At 39.7% G+C, this 18087-nt stretch overlaps 1 protein-coding gene across 3 annotated transcripts in view; it reads left to right on the plus strand.

Moving 5' to 3' along the window:
* PCSK2 (proprotein convertase subtilisin/kexin type 2) overlaps positions 1–18087 on the plus strand; it is a 318578-nt gene that overhangs the window by 290905 nt on the left and 9586 nt on the right. For all 3 annotated transcript variants that reach the window (XM_072634512.1, XM_072634513.1, XM_072634514.1), the window contains 3 exons: positions 965–1180; positions 5652–5752; positions 15458–15685. In XM_072634512.1, the coding sequence (XP_072490613.1) occupies positions 965–1180; positions 5652–5752; positions 15458–15685 (545 nt within the window). The remainder of the gene's footprint in view (positions 1–964; positions 1181–5651; positions 5753–15457; positions 15686–18087) is intronic.

Below are 18087 nucleotides of genomic sequence, written 5' to 3' on the forward strand. Positions count from 1 at the left end.
ATCTGACAATGTAGGATATTCTGCCCTACTCAACTGGCCATCTTTTGCTAAGGGCTGAAAAGAAAACTAACTGAACAGTGAAGGCTGTGCCTATACGTAATGTGAGATCTTCCCTTCCTCATTTAATTAAAAATTACCCAGAAACACCAAAATCATGGGTTTCCTTCCAAAGGATGATCTGACCCATGCAGATTTGGGTCTGGAGAAGGACAGAGGTAGAATGTTACTTATGGAAAGTGCTCTGGATTTATAGACAAAAAATCTGGGTTTGGGCTCTGACTGTGATACTTGCTACCTTGGGAAAGGAAAGGGGAGAAGGAAATATTTATTAAGTACCTACTATGTGCCAGTCATTCTGCTAAGTACTTTTTAACAAATGTTATCTCATTTTATCCTCACAACAAGTCTGTGAGATAGGTACTATTTTTATCCCCATTTTACAATTGAAGAAACTCAGAGTGATAAGTGACCTGCCCAGAGCCACATGGCTAGGAGCTATCTGAAACTGAATTTAAACTGTATTCATTGGGCCACTGAACTACCCAAGTTGTCTTCTCTGGGCCTAAGTTTTCTCATCCGTTGGGTGAGGGAGCTGGACTTGATCTCTGCTGATATACTTTCTAACTGACTCAACCTTATCCTGATTTAATTCCCATGTTCAAGTAATTTTTTCAGATAGATTGGGACCCGACAGAGGAAGGGATTTTGGCAGGGGTGGTGTGTTGTTTGTTTTTTGGGTTTTATTTGGTTTTTTTTATGGAAGACAAGAGATAAGCAAGGGCTTTGGTCTTTAAAAATCTTAAAACCACACAAATCTTTCAGATGCTAAAAGGACTTCCGTTAAAACTGGACCCTTTCCCCAGCCCTGTGAATCTCTGCCTTTTGGCCTATAGCTACCAGGCTCTCTGTAAGAGACTGTGCTAGAATCTGACACAAATCCATCTTGTCCCCCTTTTTCTCTCAGGGCCGTGGGGGCAAAGGCAGCATCTACGTGTGGGCTTCTGGGGATGGAGGAAGCTATGATGACTGCAACTGTGATGGGTATGCCTCGAGCATGTGGACCATCTCCATCAACTCAGCCATCAATGATGGCCGGACTGCTCTGTATGACGAAAGCTGCTCTTCTACCTTAGCATCCACATTCAGCAATGGGAGGAAGAGAAACCCAGAAGCCGGTGTGGTGAGTGCAGAACGTATGTTGCAAAAGAAATTTCCTCTGGTCTGAGACTCAGGAGGCCCTGGGCCTAATTCTGGGATTGCCACTGATTCCACTGCACTACAGTTTAACCTCCCTGAATCTCAGTCTCCCCATCAATAAAATGATAGATAGACATACACACAGAGTTGGAATTTATATAAGTGCTTATTATGGACCAGTCACTGTGTTAAATACAGAGGATACAAGATAGAGCCAAGATAGCTCCTGAACTCAAGGAATTGGCATTCCTTTTTTAAATGTTTATTCATCTTTTTATTTTTTAATTTGTTATTTCATGTTACTATAACATGATGTTATAACATATAATACAATATGATGGTATAATTATATTTAAATGTGTTTAATAATTTTTATGTTATTAAAATATAGTTTATTTACTTTTGAATCTCATTTTATTTTTTTCCATTAACGTCTATTCCCACCTTTCCCCAAACTGGAAAAAAAAGGAAAATAAAACCCTTGTAACAAATACATTTAGTTAAGTAAAACAAGTTCCCACATTGGCCAGATACAAAAAATATATGTCAGTCTGCACCCTGAATCCATCACCTCTCTACCAGAAGGCAAGTAGGATGCTTCATTGCTCAGCCTCTGGAATTGTGATTGATCAGCGAAAACATTTATATTCTGAAGGAAGACCACACATAAAGGGTAAGCCCTCAATGGCATGTCCAGAAATTTCCTAGAAGCCTGGAGCCAAGCAAGAGAAGCCAAAGTTGGCTAGCAAAGCCCAAATTGGTTCTACAGGGAGAGTCTCCCATGGGGTTGGAAGGGAATGGAGATGATGACTTGAGTCTAGGTGCATGGCTGCAAATAGCCTGGAATAATCATTTCTATAGATATAGTTAAAATACAAAGACATACGTGAAAATTCTTTGAACGAAAGGTGTTATAATTTCTTTTCTGTGCATCTTCCCCTGCTTGACACTTTTTTTGAAAATGAACTGTTTTCCTTAAAGAATGAACAGATGCTAGGAGGATAACACTGTGCATTTTACCAGCTCCACTTGGTACCCTACTAGCAAAGTGGAAACTTGAGGTTTGCATCTTGAGTAGAAAGCAAATACTTCCACCAGATGGAGCATCACGTGTCAAACATGTTAACAGCACAACTGCCTTTTGTTAGGAAACTCTGGGTTTTTAATCTCTGCCCCAAGGATAGATTTGTAAGGATAACTCATCTTCATTCCATCATTCACCAACTGCTCTGAGTTAGTCAGAAGGTTAGGACATTTATTGCCAGCATCTTTCTGGTTTTACACACACCCTGCTTATTAGAGACACAGAATCTTGAGGATACAAGCAAGAAATGAAGTAGAGAGATATTGCCAATGTTCATGAAAAAGGTTAGCGAATACGTATCTTCTCCATCAAACCAGGGTGTTCCCAACATCTTGTGCAGTTTAAAGCTCTGATAACTTTAAATAATCAGGCATTGTGCTAGGTGCTTTACAAAGATGATCTCATTTGGGAGGTAGGTGATATTATGATCCCCATTTTACAATTGAGGAAACTGAGGCATACAGATAGGTAAATGATTTACCTAGAGTCACACAGCTAGGAAAAGTCCTTGAAAGAGCTTTAATAGCTTAGAACTATATGAAGTCTTTTAGAGCACCCCATAGGATTATAGAATCAGAGAGGCTTAGGATTGGTAGAACTCATTTAAAACAAAACCTTCATTTTGGAAATAAGTAAACTGAGGCACAGACTGGTCAAATCTTAGAGGTGTATCAAGTCTAACTGCCTCATTTTGTTGTTGTTTAGTAATTCAGTCATTTCCAATTCTTTGTGACCCTATAGACTTTTCTTGGCAAAGATACTGGAGTGGTTTGCCATTTCTGTCTCCAATGAATTAAGGCAAACAGAAGTTAAGTGATTTGCCCAGGGTCACATATCTAGTAAATGTCTGATGCCACATTTGAACTCAAGTCTTTCTGATTCCAGACCCAGCATTCTATCCTGAGCCATCTAGCTCCCTCTAATTTTACAGAGAAGTCAACTGAGTCTCAGAGACGTTAAGTGACTCATTCAGAGTCACACATCTAGCAAGTGTCTGAGCCGAGACATGAACCAGGGTCTTCCTGCCTCCATGTCCAGCACTCCATCCTCTATACAAAGCTACCTCTCTTGCAGCAAGTGAAGATACTTATCCAGAGGTAGTAACAATGGAGTCAAAACCAGACCTAAAGTTTTCTGGATGCCAATTCAGCTCTTTTCATGACTCCATTCTGAATTATTGCTTTTTATTTTGATTCAGGGATTTCCTAACATTCTTTGATTCCAAAAATAATATAGCTGTTTATTGGATCTACCCATGTAGCGATGTTTCTGTTTCCTCAAGCAAATTACATAGTGAGTAGTGGGGTTGGGAGGAAAGTAGGGAGTTCCTTGAAATGGAATCCATTTACCAGTATCCAGTGAGAGGAATGCTATTTTTTTCATAGAAGATAAATCTCCAAGAGAAAGGCTTGTCTGGCTTGTCTCCAGATACATAAAACACTAAGGCAGACAGGTCAAAGTCACCATAGGAATCTCAGACTTCAGATTTGAGGGGTGGAGGGGAGGTTTTTGAGATTGTGCTCAAACACTGACGCTATTACAAAAGAGGGAACAGCTTTCATATCCAAGAGATCAATGCAGTAGCTGTATTTCAGGACCAGGGGCTCATTTTGCTGCAAAGTGCTGAGCCTACATTCCTGGCATAGCTTTTGTTGGCTAGAAGTATAATTGAGATATTACAGATTTAGCATTGCAGCTTTATTATGGAGTCTAATTGGAAGTGAAAATTAATGGGAGAGGACCAAGCTCTCAATCATTTGCTAACCAGCAGGCGTGGCAAAATAAAAGAAAATAAAGGATTTTGAATCATCTCTGTTACCTTTCTGTACTAGGATGTTTGTCTTTTTTCCAGGCTGGATTTAGAAATATAAATGTGTATACTCCAGAAGGCAGAAAGATGAAGCAGACTTGGAGTCAGAAAATGAGGATTTTATCATTGGTCCTGGAACAGTGTGACCTTGGGGGAAAACCACTCTTTAACTTGTTGGACTCTCTCAGCTTCCTTATCTGTAAAATGGGCATAACAATCATAGTTTTACCTACATTGTTGGGTTGTTGAGAGGAAAAAGGTATAAAGCTTGATAGAAATATTAACTATTATTATTTTATGCTTGTACCTTTTCAGTCATGCTTGTCAACTTAGTATAGGCATTTCTATTTTGAGTGCTGTTGGGTTAAAGAGAAAAAAATGAAAAATTGAAGCTTTTGCCCCCACAGATTTCTCATTTCTACATCTTTGGAACTATGCTGTTCTCTATAGGCACTTCATAAATCCATTAACTCATTCTTGAGGTGAAGGCTATGCGACTTCAGAAGCAGAATTGCTGTTTAAGTGGTGCAGAGGAGGGGAATGCCTCTACTCCCTTTAAACACTATTTTGTCAAATATTACCATTATCATTATTTTCAGAGGTTTTGGGGGGGTGGGAGAGGTGGAGAGAAAACAAGGTGTGGAAAGGGAAGTCTCTCAAATTTTCTAGTTTTTCTAAAAAATAATTTCTAATTGTTCTTTCCTGGATAATTTCACATAATGTAAAATGTTCCTGATTTCTTTTAAAGTCTACCTACAGACCAAAATGAACCTCCCTAGACATTTCCTATTTCCCAGTTACTTCACTGAGCAAGTTGCTTTTCCAGAGACTCTTCAGTCAGGGCCTTCTTGAGTCCCCAAATGACTCTTCCCTCATAACATGAGAGCTACTTGACTCATCTACAGAGTATCAGAAAAGATAGGATATGCCTGAAACTTTATCTATACCCTTAATTTTAAAAAGTTTTTTCAAATTGGGAAGAGGGATGGGGTTCATTTGATGGAGTTCTTTGAAACTCAGCTTGTTATACCAAGATGACTTACTCACTTAGTCAATATCTTCTGGATTTCTTATAGACAACTGATTTAAAGAGTTAGTATAACTGATAAAGTGCTGGATAGAAAGTCAGGAAGACCTTTATTCAAAATCTACCACTGACATATATTAGCTATGTATCCCTAAGCAAGTTGCTCTACCTCTCTGTTTCTCCATCAACAAAATGGGGATAAAAATCCTGAAATCACAGAGCAGCCTCAAATGAAATAATCTCCATAAAGTGCTTTGTGAATTTTAAAGCACTCTGTAAGTGGCATTTTATTACCTGATTTTAATGCCCTGTCAAACTAAATACCCGTGAATTTGGGCATATTTGATTTTCTAATATTGAAAAAGCAAACCCTTCTTTCACAGCAGGAAAAGAAATACTGACCGAGTGAAAAAGATACTAAATTATTCTCAAATAGCTCCACTTCTCTCACTCCTCTGTTGGGCTCAGCTTTCAGGCAGTCATTTCAGTTTGTCATTGTCTGTTGTATTCATGCTTTCCCCCTTCCCTCCTAGGCGACCACGGATTTATATGGCAACTGTACTTTGCGGCATTCGGGAACATCCGCCGCTGCCCCTGAGGCTGCTGGAGTGTTTGCCTTGGCGCTGGAGGCTAAGTATGTGAACAGCAGATATGCCCAGCATCGATTCTACACAGCTCTTTCAAACATGTCTGCCTGCCTGTTTATGGAACCACTCTTTAGGACTGAGGTGGAAAACAAATCTGAGAGATTAGAGCTTAGCAAGTCCCAAGAATAGATGATCAGTTCCCATGTCTGGGGATGCCTTTTGGGTAGCCCTCATCTAGTCATTGCCACCAAGAGATGCCGCATGACTCATTTGGACCATAATTTGTGGTCTCTTCTGAACATGAGAACCTGCTCTCCCCTCCAACCCTTTGTTGAGATCATTCTCCTTACCCAGAATGCCCTCTCCTCACCCCTCTATCTAAAACCTCTAGCTTACCCCTCTTCCTTTAGCCCAAATTCTAGCTCTTCCAGTAGACCATCAACCTGAACTCAAATTAATCTCTTAGATTAGATGCAGCAGAGAAGGAAGGAAGTGTGAAGACTTGGAGATGGAGAGAACGAAGTTCAATTCTGTTCAAATCTAATACTTAGCTGTGTGACAATGAGCAAATCTCCTAATGTCTCTGATTCTGTTTCCTCATATGAAAATGGAGAAAATTATATTGATAGTGTCTACTAAGAAGCTGAAAGGAGACATCATGTATGGAAGATGCCTTGTGAATCTCAAAGGGATATATGGGGGGGAGTATGGAGCATAGAGAATTCTTTGAAACTAAGAAAAGGATGGGAATGAAATCTAGACATGGTGGGTCCCTTGTCCAAGGGGCAATCTGTTCCTTTGTCATTGTACAAGGGGAGTCAAATAGCCTTGTATAAATACCAGAAAAAGCAGAGCTGAGAAGAGATGGAGCACAGTAATAAGACTGGAGAGGTAAATGAAAGCCAGAGTGGGTTAGACTTTACCTAGTAGGCTGAACATCTGCCATTTTACCCTAGAGGCCATAGGGAACCACTGAAAATTTTTCAGTAGCAGAATAACTTGATATGGTCTGTGTTTTAAAAATATTAATGTTGTATCTGTGCAGAAGTTATGTTGGAGAGATAACATTGTATCACAGATTTAGAATTCAAAGGAATCTCATAGACCATTTCATCCAGTCACCTCAACATGAGTCCCACAGAGATTGAGACTTGCCTAAGGTCATTGAAATAGTAAGTGACAGAGACAGCATTTGAGCCCCAGTCCTCCAGGACTAGAGGCAGTGAGACCAAATTAAAACCATTTAGGATGACTCTCTGATAAAGAGAAGGGGATGGAAACAAGGGGAAATTTAGATGATTTAAAAACATAAGGCAATGATAAGACACACACACATGTGTATATGTGGATATGTGTATATATGCATTATATATGTATACATACATGTATTGTATTGCATGTGTACTGTGTGTATAAGTATGATGTGTAGAGGCTACTGTAATAAGTCAAGGCAAGAGGAGATTACAAGTCTGAATTAAAGTATGAGTATAGAGAAGGGGATAAGTATTATAAATATGGTGAACATAAGTATAGCTGGGATCCAGACAACCCAAACCCCATGCTAGGATCATAAGATGGAAGGATTTGGATCTAGAAAGAATCTTAGAAAACATCTTTTCCAGCCCAAATCCCTCATTTTATAAATAAGAAAATTGAGCTGAGCTCCATAGAGCTGCAGATCATGCAGGTAGGTGGTGAGGAAGCAAGAAGGGAGAAACCAAGCCCTTACAACCTAGGACAATGGTCTTCCTCTTAAATTCTGACTCCCCCTGCCCCCAGTGGCAACATTTGAGCCTACTGCGAGCTGTATACCATGTTGGTGCCCTCACAGAACTTACAAAGAGATATGACACATGCACGGGAGCCTGGAAAACAAAATAATACATGGTAAATGCATGAAAGTGGCAAAGTACTATTTGGGGGCCAAAGCTAGAAAGATGATTGATTATTGACTGGGAGATCAGGGAAGCATAGCTGGAGGAGGTGACATTTGAGTTGAGTGTTACACAACGAGAAGCAATTCAACAGGGAGAGGATACAGTGCCAATTCTTCTGAAGTACCTTTTGGGTGCCCACAGTGTGGCACGAAATTTCTGTCTAGAGTAGGTCATAAAAGGAAGGTAATGGCTTCCTTCAGAGCCCAGCTCAAATCTTATCTTCTACAAGAATCCTTCCCTGTTAATGAAGATGGTTTGGGACAGAGGGGCAAGGTAGGGAAGAGGAAGGACTATATTTAGAAATGAAAGTGACGTAAAACCAAAAAAAAAGCCTTTTCTGGCTTCTTCTCCTCCTCCTCCAATTGCTAGTTTCTTCTTCCTGAGATTACCTCCCATTTATATGGATATGGATATATCTTATATGTACATAGATTTTTGCATGTGGTCTGTCTCATTAGAATGTGAGATCCTGAGTTTAGGAACCAAGATTTTGTCTCTTTTCGTATCCTCAAGGCTTATTACAGTGTCTGAAACATACTAAATAATAAATGCTCATTGACTGACTGCACTAGTGCAGGGATGGGGAACCTGCAGTCTCGAGGCCACCTGTGGACCCTCCAGGTCCTCAAGTGTGGCCTTTTGACTGAATCCAAACTTCACAGAACAAATCCCCTTACTAAAAAGATTTGTTCTATAAAACTTGTTCTCAATCAAAAGACCATACCCAAGGACCTAGAAGGTCACATGTGACCTCAAGGCTACAGGATCCCCACCCCTGAACTAGTGAATTACCCCTCACTGAAGGTCTTCAAGCAGTCTGGATGAACACTTGTAGGGGATTTTGTAGATATTGGACTAGATGGCCTCTGGAGTCCCATTCAACTTGGACAATATGTGGTTTCTGTTCATTCATTTATTTCTACTGCCTCTATCATAATTGACTTGTGACAGTCAGCCACAAAAGATGGGTCAGCTGTCCTACATGCTGATTACAGACTCAGACTGGGACTATTGCAAAGTATAACTTTCCACATTCCAGAACCTGCTTGACTTAAAAAGGCATATTTTCAGGGGACTGGAAATGATCCAGTCTATTCAAAACTGTTTTCTTCTAGTTGAATATAACTTCTTCATAAAGACAATAAGTGTGAGGATTAAAAATTTCATGTGAATCCCAGGCCTCCTCAGGTAGAAGGAAGTTGGTTTGATAGGCTGTTTCTATGACTTTAACAGTGAACAGTCTCCCACATGCTTCACAATCTCCAGCTGAAGCCAAGAATAATCTGGCTGCTCTTAAATTTTCCTTTCTGCCTTGAGGGTCAGGAGTCAGTTTGTAATTGGGCTCCAGGGAAATTCAATGGCATAGCTTTCATTGTTATCATGGAGAAAGAATTAGGAGGGAGAGAACTTCTCAAACCATGGAGATATAGGCATAGGTTTATCAAATTTTCTGGATTTTATACTTATTTATTCAAAGCCAAGGGAAAAAATGAAAGCTTGGGGGAACTTGGGGGAACCAAGATATCTGCCATCATTGGTACCACTCAAGAGCATAGGGCTCCCTCTGATGGCTCTTGCCTCTGGAGAAAAGTCCAGTCCCTTATCTTCCAGACTCCTCCTCTAACAAATCATATGAACAGAGTATCTAGAGCTAGAAGATGCCTTAGAGGTCATCGAATCAAGATATTTTTAACCTGGGGTTCACAGATCTCCAACCATGTGGTGCCTTTCCTTTGTTGTTTATCTCATTTTAGTGTGTGTGTGTGTGTGTGTGTGTGTGTGTGTGTGTGTGTGTGTGTGTGTGTGTGTTTATATTTGGAAGGAACCATCATGGTCATGAGCTTGAATGAGAAAAAAAATGTACCTTTATTTTCACTAACTTATAACTGAAATTTCACAATTCCTTCCATTAATAGTATGGTCGATAAACATTATTCTGAGCAAGAGGTCAAGGGTTGGCCAAATTGCCAAAGGGACCTATGACACAAAATAAGGTAAAGAAACCCTAATTCCACCCCAAGGGTCTCATTGCACAGAACTATTCCATTCAAAATAACATTTTTAAGCACCAACTATAAGTAAATCATTAGAAAGACAAAGGCAAAAAGAAAAACAGTCCTACCCTCAAAGAGCTTCCATTCCACTGGGGGTATGTAGCATGTCAACAGATAAGCGCACACATTATAACTTATGACAGAGAGAGAAAGCACCTACTAAGGGAATCAGGAACAACTTTCTATGGTAGATAGCACTGGAAAAGGGCCTTGAAGAGACTCCAAGAGACAGAAGTAGAAGCCTGGGAAGGCAAACTTTATGATGACTGGATCCCAAGTTTGGGGAATAACAAGTAGGCCAATTTATCTCAAGTACAAAATGAGTGAAAGGAAATCATATGTGGCATCATCCTCCCCCCTCCCCATTCAATAAGCACCAGTTGTTCACTTTTACTTTTAGGGTCAAATATAAAATTCCCTCTTTGGCATTCAGAGTCCTTCACAACAGCTCTTTCCTACCTTTCCAGTCTTCTTACACCCTCCTGCACTTGCTCCAAGTATTGCTCATAACAAGGTACTCAATCTCTAGACGCTACCCATTTTCACCGGGTTTTGCTTATACCTGGAACTGTCTCCTTCCTCATCTCCACCTCCTGGTTTACCTGAGTTCCTTTAGGTTCCAGCTAAAATTGATTCTGATGCCTTTCCTCTATTGTTTAATCTCAATTTATTCTGTGTGTGTGTGTGTGTTTGTATTTATATTTGGGAGGAACCACCATGGTCATCAAAGTCAAGTCCTTTATTTTACATTGATGGGAACAGCCCGGACAAGTTTTATTGAATTGCTTTGGCTCTAGAGACCTCTTCTAACCAATCAAATGCAGTTTATTCCTGGAAGTCTGCCCTGAGTTCACTGAAAAAGCTATGTTCTCCTTCCAGTTTCACCTGATTCTCCTTCAGCCCAGGATCCTTAACAGCAGATCTTTTGGTGTCCCCAGATACTCCCAAAATAAAATTTAAAAAAATTTTTTTTAATTTTTTTTCAATTAAATCAAGTTAAACCAACATTTATGAAGTATCTGTTTGTGCAGAGCCCTGTGGTAGGTTGTAGGGAGACGGCAAGCCAAAACATAGCCCTTGCCCTCATGGAACTTAGAATTTAATAGTGGGATATGACACATACACAAATGATTATATTTCTGTGTTTGTGAATCTCTAATTTCATCAATGTGGGCACTGTTTCCATCAGGGCTAGTTGAGAACCAACTATATCACAACATATACAAAATTACAAATGCATAAGAGAGAAGCAAAATAAGTGCTAAGTGAGATCCCTGGAGGGACAGTCATTACTCACTGTGGCAATCAGGAAAGACTTCACTGAGCAGATGGCATTTGCATTGGGTTCTAAAGGTTCAATAAGAATTCAGCAGGCTTAGACGAAAGCAATTGAGGCAATATGAAACAGAAGGTACAGGTCATGGATGGAAAGTAGTCCAGTTTGACATGGTTAATATGGGAATTTGCCTTGCTGCACTACACATGCTTGTTGCAAAGATTTTTGTGGAAATTTTATTTATTCATTGTTCAGTGAGGGGAGGGGAAGTGGAAGGTAGAAATAAAAAATGGCTGTATAAATTTAAAAACAAACTAGTCCAAATTGGCTACAGCATAGAATGTCTTCAAGGATATAGTATCAAAGAAAGGTAGAGAGGTATGGAAATGCCAGATTGTACAGATTTTTTAATGCCAGACTAAGGAGTCTGAAGTTTACTTGGTAGACAATAAAGAGCTATTGAAAAGTTTTGATTACAAGAGTAATCTTGTAACGGATTTCAGGGAAGAGAGTGAAGATGGGAAGAACTTTGAGCAGAGTATTATATTAGATTGATCAAAAGATTAGAAAGGAGCTAATAAATGGTAAAATATATCAAGGAGGTAGAATTGATAGGATATAGTAAGTCCTTTGAGAGGAAGAAGGAAATGTCAAAGAAACTCAATCAATTAACAAGTATTTATTAAATGGTTTCAATATCCCAGAAATGATGCAAAGAGGGTTAGGGACAACAAAGGAAAAAATTGAGAAGTCTCTACCTTCAAAGGAGTTTAGAGTCTAATGAAAGAATACCAAGATTTAAAATATGGAAGTATAAGGAAATGGCTGAGCCATTGACAAAAATAGCAAAATCAGAAAAAGAATCAGATTTCATGAAAAATAATAGGTGTGGTATTTACCAAATGCAGATTCACATTCCAAAAGCATATTTGATTTTTTGGTCAATACAAGGAAGTTCTAGCCAAAGTATTTTTTTTTGCCAGAGTAAGTTTTTAGATGCAAAATTTTATTCTTGTTTACATAAGTTCCATGCATAGTTTATGTAAATTCTAGCTAACCATCACTCATTTGGTAGGTGCTAAACCTGGAGTAAGAAATCAATCAATCAATCAGGTCTTGATTGAGTGTCCATGTACCAGCCCTGCCTGGCAGTCTTTGAGGATGCAGGTAAAAAGAGTGATCTAAGGAGTGTGAATGCTAGTGGGACAAGGACATATAAAAATAAATTCAGAATTTATGTCAAATTGATAAATATATACAAATATACCTACCCACATAAAATACAAGACAATTTGAAAGGGTGGGCACTCGCAGGTGGAGGAAAGGCTTCATGGAGCAACATATTTAATACATCCTTTAAGGAAGAGAGGGATTCTGCAAGGAGGAGATAAAGATGGGATGTATTCCATGCATGGGGGACAGACAGTGCAAAGTCAGGAAATGGAGTTAGAGAGAAGGCTGGATTAGTTGCATCAGGCTGGGGAAGAGGGAGTAATGTCTAATGAAACTAGGAAAAGAGATCGAACTCATGCTTGTGCAGGGCTTTAAAAAGTCAAGCCACTGGAACTGATGAAGTAGGAGAGTCACATGATCATATCTGTACTTAAAGAAAATTACTTTGACAGAAGTGTGGAGGATGGGCTGGAGTGGGGAGATAGTTGAGGCAGGGAAACCTGCCTCATAAGAGCTCGGATCAAATACTACCTCTGACACTGTCTAGCTTATGACCAGGTACTTAGATTCACTGAGCAACTCTCTAAGATGTCTCTTCTAAGGTATAGGTAAGTTGTAAACTGCTTTGAAATGACACATCAGGATGCACATAAATTCCATAGATAATACCTCAAAGATTCACATGTCCAACAAGTTCTCTGGCCTTTCGAAATAATAAAAAATAATAATTTCTGGCCTTTTGCTCAGCATTTTCTTAAAAGCCAAACTTTTTAAATTTTGAGACTAAATGAATCAGTGTAACATTTTAGCAACAGTTCAAAACTCCAGATCAATGCATTTTGAGTATATTTTAATGTAATACTTTCTTTAAAAATCTTTATTTATTGTTAACATTCTTTTCCTTTTAAATTTTGAGTTCCAAATTCTCTCCCTCCCTCTCACGCTCTCCACTCACTGAGAAGGCAAACAATATATATCAAGCATACATGTGAAATCATGTAAAACATTCCAATATTACCCATAATTTTTAAAAAGCAAGAAAAATAAAGTAAGAAAATTATTCTTCAATTTGCACTCAGAATTCATCAGTTCTTTCTCTGAAAGCAGATAGCATTTTTTCATCATGAGTCCTTTGGAATTGTCTTGAATCATCATATTGATCAGAGCAGCTAAGTCCTTCACAGTTGATTGTGATCACTTTGCATCAGTTCATGCAGGTCTTGTATGTTTTTCTGAAACCACCCTCCCCCTTTGTTATTTCCCACAACACAGCAGCACTCCATCACAATCATATGTCCCAACTTGTTTAGCCATTCCCCAACTTATGAGTAGCCCCTCAATTTCCAGTTCTTTGTCACCACAAAAAGGGCTTCCATAAACATTTTTTTTAACTATAGGTCCTTTCCCTTTTTCTTTGATGTCTTAAGGCTATAGACCTATTAGTGGCATTGCTGGGAAAAAAGGTATGCACAGTTTTATAGTCCTTTGGTCAAAGTTCCAAAATGTTCTGCAGAGGAGTTAGGCAATTTCACTATTCCAGTTTGTTAGTATGTCTGTTTTTCCTTCATTCCCTCCAGCATTTGTCATTTTTGATGGATGTGAGATGGTACCTCTGAGTTGTACTAGCTTGCCTTTCTCTAATCAGTAGTGACTTAAAGCATTTTTTATATGCCTATAGACAGCTTTGATTTTGTCTTCTGAAAACTGCCAGTCTATACCCTTTACCATTTATCAACTGGGGAATGGCTCTTATTTTTATAAATTTGACTAAGTTCTATACTCAGAAAAACTTGCTGAAGAAAATTGTGTATTACTTCATCGTCTATAGTACATTTTAGCAAAATGTAGAATCCCTGACTATCCCTTTAAATTAGATCCATTTTTGATTTTGCTTTGACTGAGATCATGATTGCTACTACTCGTGGTTTTGTTTGTTTGTTTCTTGATGTCTCATGGAATCATTAGTTTCCACTTATGCAATTCTAATTTTTAAGAAACTATTTTCTTCAGTGAAATTTTGTACTTGTTTTTCCATCTAACTTATTCTGCTTTTTAAGTTCTTTTCAGTGAATTCCTCTGACCCTTTTACCATTAGGCCAATTCTGTTTTTTAAGGTGCTATTCTCTTCAGCATTTTTTGTGCTTCTTTTACCAAGCTGTTAATTCTCCTTTCAGAATTGTCATGTTCATTTCTTTTCCCAATTTTTCCTCTACCACTCTTCTCTTTTTTTTTAACTCTTCCAAGAATTCTTGTTGGGCTTGGGTGCAATTAACATTTTTCTTTGAGACTTTTTTGTAGCTGTTTTCACATTGTTGTTTTTGTTTGAGTTCATGTCTTGGTCTTCTCTGTCTATTTTTTGCTCATTTTCCCATCTTATTTCTTGACTTTCAGCTTTACGTTCAAGTTGAACTCTGTTCACTTGGGGATGGAGAGGCACTGTCCCAAGCTTCGGGGTTTTGTTTTGTTTTTTTGCTGCTACTTTCAGAGCTGGTTCTGGGGGTCTACAAATTTATGGTGCTTCCAAGGAAGTGTGATCCTGGGAGAAGTATAGTCACTGCCCTCCTAGTCAGTACTCTGCTCTTTACCCAGGAAGGAACCCTGGTCCCCTGCAGCCACAAGCACTAGCATTCTCTTTGTCCTGGAACTATGGCCAAGGTCCTCAGTTCCTTGTGATCAGCCACCAGCACTCCTCTTGGCCCTTGAAATGTGACCCCAGAACTGCATATGGTCAATAGAGTTGACAATCAGTACCAGCTGTACCCAGTGCCCACTGACCAGATGTCCAACTTCCTTACTGTCTTGGGGCTGAAAGCCCCCAAAGTTGTTGCTGCTATGGCCACTGTTGCTACCACCTCATATGTGGGCTCCAGACAGGTTTCCACCCCAGTGTCACAAACTTCTCCTGTCACCCTCCAAAGATTTCTTAGGCCAGGAGAGTGTCTCACCCTGACCTTTTGTTAGCTCTCCTAATCCAAAATTTTATTTGAGGTGTTATTTTAAAGTTTTTTGGAAGGAAATGCTGAAAAAGTCCAGATGGGTAGCCTCTAATCTGCCATACTGGCCAATTTAATACCTTATAATCCTATTCTCAATTGCCAGGATTACTTGACTTCTGCCTACCATCAAAGAGAACTCTTAAAACCAATGGCATTTTCAGAAATAGAAAATGCTGAGAGTACCGTTGGTGGATGGTAGATTTTCAAAGATGGTGTGATTTTGTCATTTGCTTGGCCTATTTGATTATGTCATGACCGTGGAGAAAAGAAGGATCTAGAGTTCCAGACCTGACACACTTTCTCTGTCCTTCTTTAGCCGGGAACTAACATGGAGAGACATGCAGCACCTGACCGTGCTCACATCCAAAAGGAACCAGCTTCACGATGAGGTCCATCAGTGGCGGAGGAATGGAGTTGGCCTGGAGTTCAACCATTTGTTTGGCTATGGGGTCCTTGATGCAGGAGCGATGGTGAAGATGGCTAAAGACTGGAAGACAGTGCCTGAGAGATTCCACTGTGTCGGAGGTTCAGTACAAGAGCCTGAGTGAGTGAGAGCGAATGTTTGCTCACTTCCATCAATGGTAGTGAGACCCTGGAAGCCAAGACACTTACTAGCTATGTGACCCTAGGCAAGTCACTTAACCTCTCTCAGCCTCAGTTTACTCATCTGTAAAAGGGAATAATAATAATAGCACCTACCTCCCAGAGTTGTTGTCAGAATCAAATAAGATAATTTGCAAACCTTAAAGCATTTTATAAATGTTTATTTATTATTATTATTATTGTAAGCTGGAAAGTATACAAAGGAAGGAGACTCATATGGTAACAGACCTCAAGATCATACCATATAAGGATCAAGTGAAGGAACTGGAGATGTTTAGCCTGGAGAAGATAAGACTTAATTTAAGCAAGACATGATAGCTGTTTTCAAGTATTTAAAGGACTGTCTCAGAAGAGAGATCAGGCTTGTTCTGCTTGGCCTCAGAAGGCACCAGTAAGAGAAATGAGCATAAGGAAAAAATTCCTAATAATCTGAGCTCTCTGAAAATGGAATGGGCCACCTTGGGAGATAGCAGGCTAATCCTCCCTTGAGATCTTTAAAATAAGAATGGGGAAGCATCCAGTTAAGATATATAATGTTGTTATGGTTTGTCCTTTCTTCTAAAAGAGGACCGGTGACATCAGGAGGGTGATGTCTTGACTTGCAAATGAATTGGATTTAAGGGGGAGGGGACTGGGCAAAGTTCAGGCTCACTCTGTCCTCCAGGGTCATCTGAATCCAGTGGCAAGACATAGGTCAGGACAACTGGAGATGACTCCAGATGCAGTGGGAGACCTCAGCCTTTATAAGCTAAGCTCTTTCCCCAGTCTCAGTTTGTCTGAGGCAACAACACCCATTCAGAGATTTAAAGCTAGGCAAGAGAAGAGACAAAAGATGGCCTAGTTTGCCTAATCAAAAAAAAAAAAAAACAATGGGAGGGGCAGACCCTCAGGGTTTCTGGCTGGAACAAAAATAATTGCTATTAATACAAATTCTGCACCATCAAAACACAAGCAATAAGCAAGTGAGGCTCAGGCTAAGACCTATTATTGGCCAATCAGTGAGAACCAGAGTGATCTGGGTTTAAGGCATGTCAGGTTGTTCCATTTGAATCCCAACGGACTTCATGAAAGCCTGGTTTTCCAGAATTCTTTTTCAAAAATTTTTATTCCTTTGGACAGAGCACCTATAGGTAAAGGTATGGCTCCCTATGTGGACAGAGGGAGAGGAGGAAGGAAGGAAGGAAGGAAGGAAGGAAGGAAGGAAGGAAGGAAGGAAGGAAGGAAGGAAGGAAGGAAGGAAGGAAGGAAGGAAGGAAGGAAGGAAGGAAATAGAAGTTTCTTTGTCACATACAGCTTGAACTCAATGGCCTCTGTCATTCATTCTAATTCTGAGATTCCACTGTCAGTGATCAGTAGATTGATCCACTGAAGCTAGACTGCTTTGCCCGTTGTCTTCCATTACTTGCAGTTACACTGAGTCTTATTTCATAAAGGTATGGCACTGACCCCAGGTTCTCCTGGCCTACACCAAGGGAGTTGAAGTCCTGGCAAGTTCTACCAAACTAGAAAGACTTCAGTCACCTTATCTGAAGACCAGTCTACTTAAGTGTGGAAAGGCTCATCCCCAGAAAGTTATGAATTCTTTGACCAATTAAAAAAATGTTCCTGTAGAAGCAGAGCTATTCTAAGTTATGCCATTGGCCTCAGAGCTGTACTTTTCAATAATATTAATAACTTACATATTTAACAATTATTGGTGCTTAACCATTGCCTGTCTTTCACCTCTAGAGTAAAAGGTGGGAAGTCACCAAGTTGTAGACAAGCTGAATATTATAGCCATAAGGGATCATCTCATTTTACAGATGAATAAACTGAAATCTAAAGAGGTAACAGGACTTGACCACAGTCACACAATTAATGGTAAAGCTGGAAATGAAGTCTAAGCTCATTAACATAGAAAGCAGAGACCAGGGGAATGCAGAGTAGTGAGAAAGCAGGACTGCCTGCCTAGGAAGAAATGCTCCTAAGAGCACTGCTTTGGGGATCAGAGGGGCTAGATTTAAATTCTGCCTCTGCCACTGAATGCCTGGATAACTGGGCAAATGACTTCAACCCCATGGCCCTCAGTAAGACAGTGAGTACTATGATAAGAAGAAAACTGGCTCTGGAGTCAGAAGACCTGGGTTTAAAGCCTGCCTCTGACACTTATTGATTGAGTGACCTTAATCAGATCCCTTCGACCTCTTGGGCCTCTGACCCTTTCTCTGCAGGAGAAGGTTGGATGAGATGCCTCAAAGCTCTCCTCTAACTCCAGATCAATGATCATCCATCCTAGCAAATCACCATTCTTTACTGCACTCTGTAAACTAAACCAACTCCTTTCTCCAGGGATAAGGATCAGTT

This window comes from Notamacropus eugenii, chromosome 1, assembly GCF_028372415.1.
Source record: "Notamacropus eugenii isolate mMacEug1 chromosome 1, mMacEug1.pri_v2, whole genome shotgun sequence".
In the NCBI taxonomy this organism is placed as follows: domain Eukaryota; kingdom Metazoa; phylum Chordata; class Mammalia; order Diprotodontia; family Macropodidae; genus Notamacropus; species Notamacropus eugenii.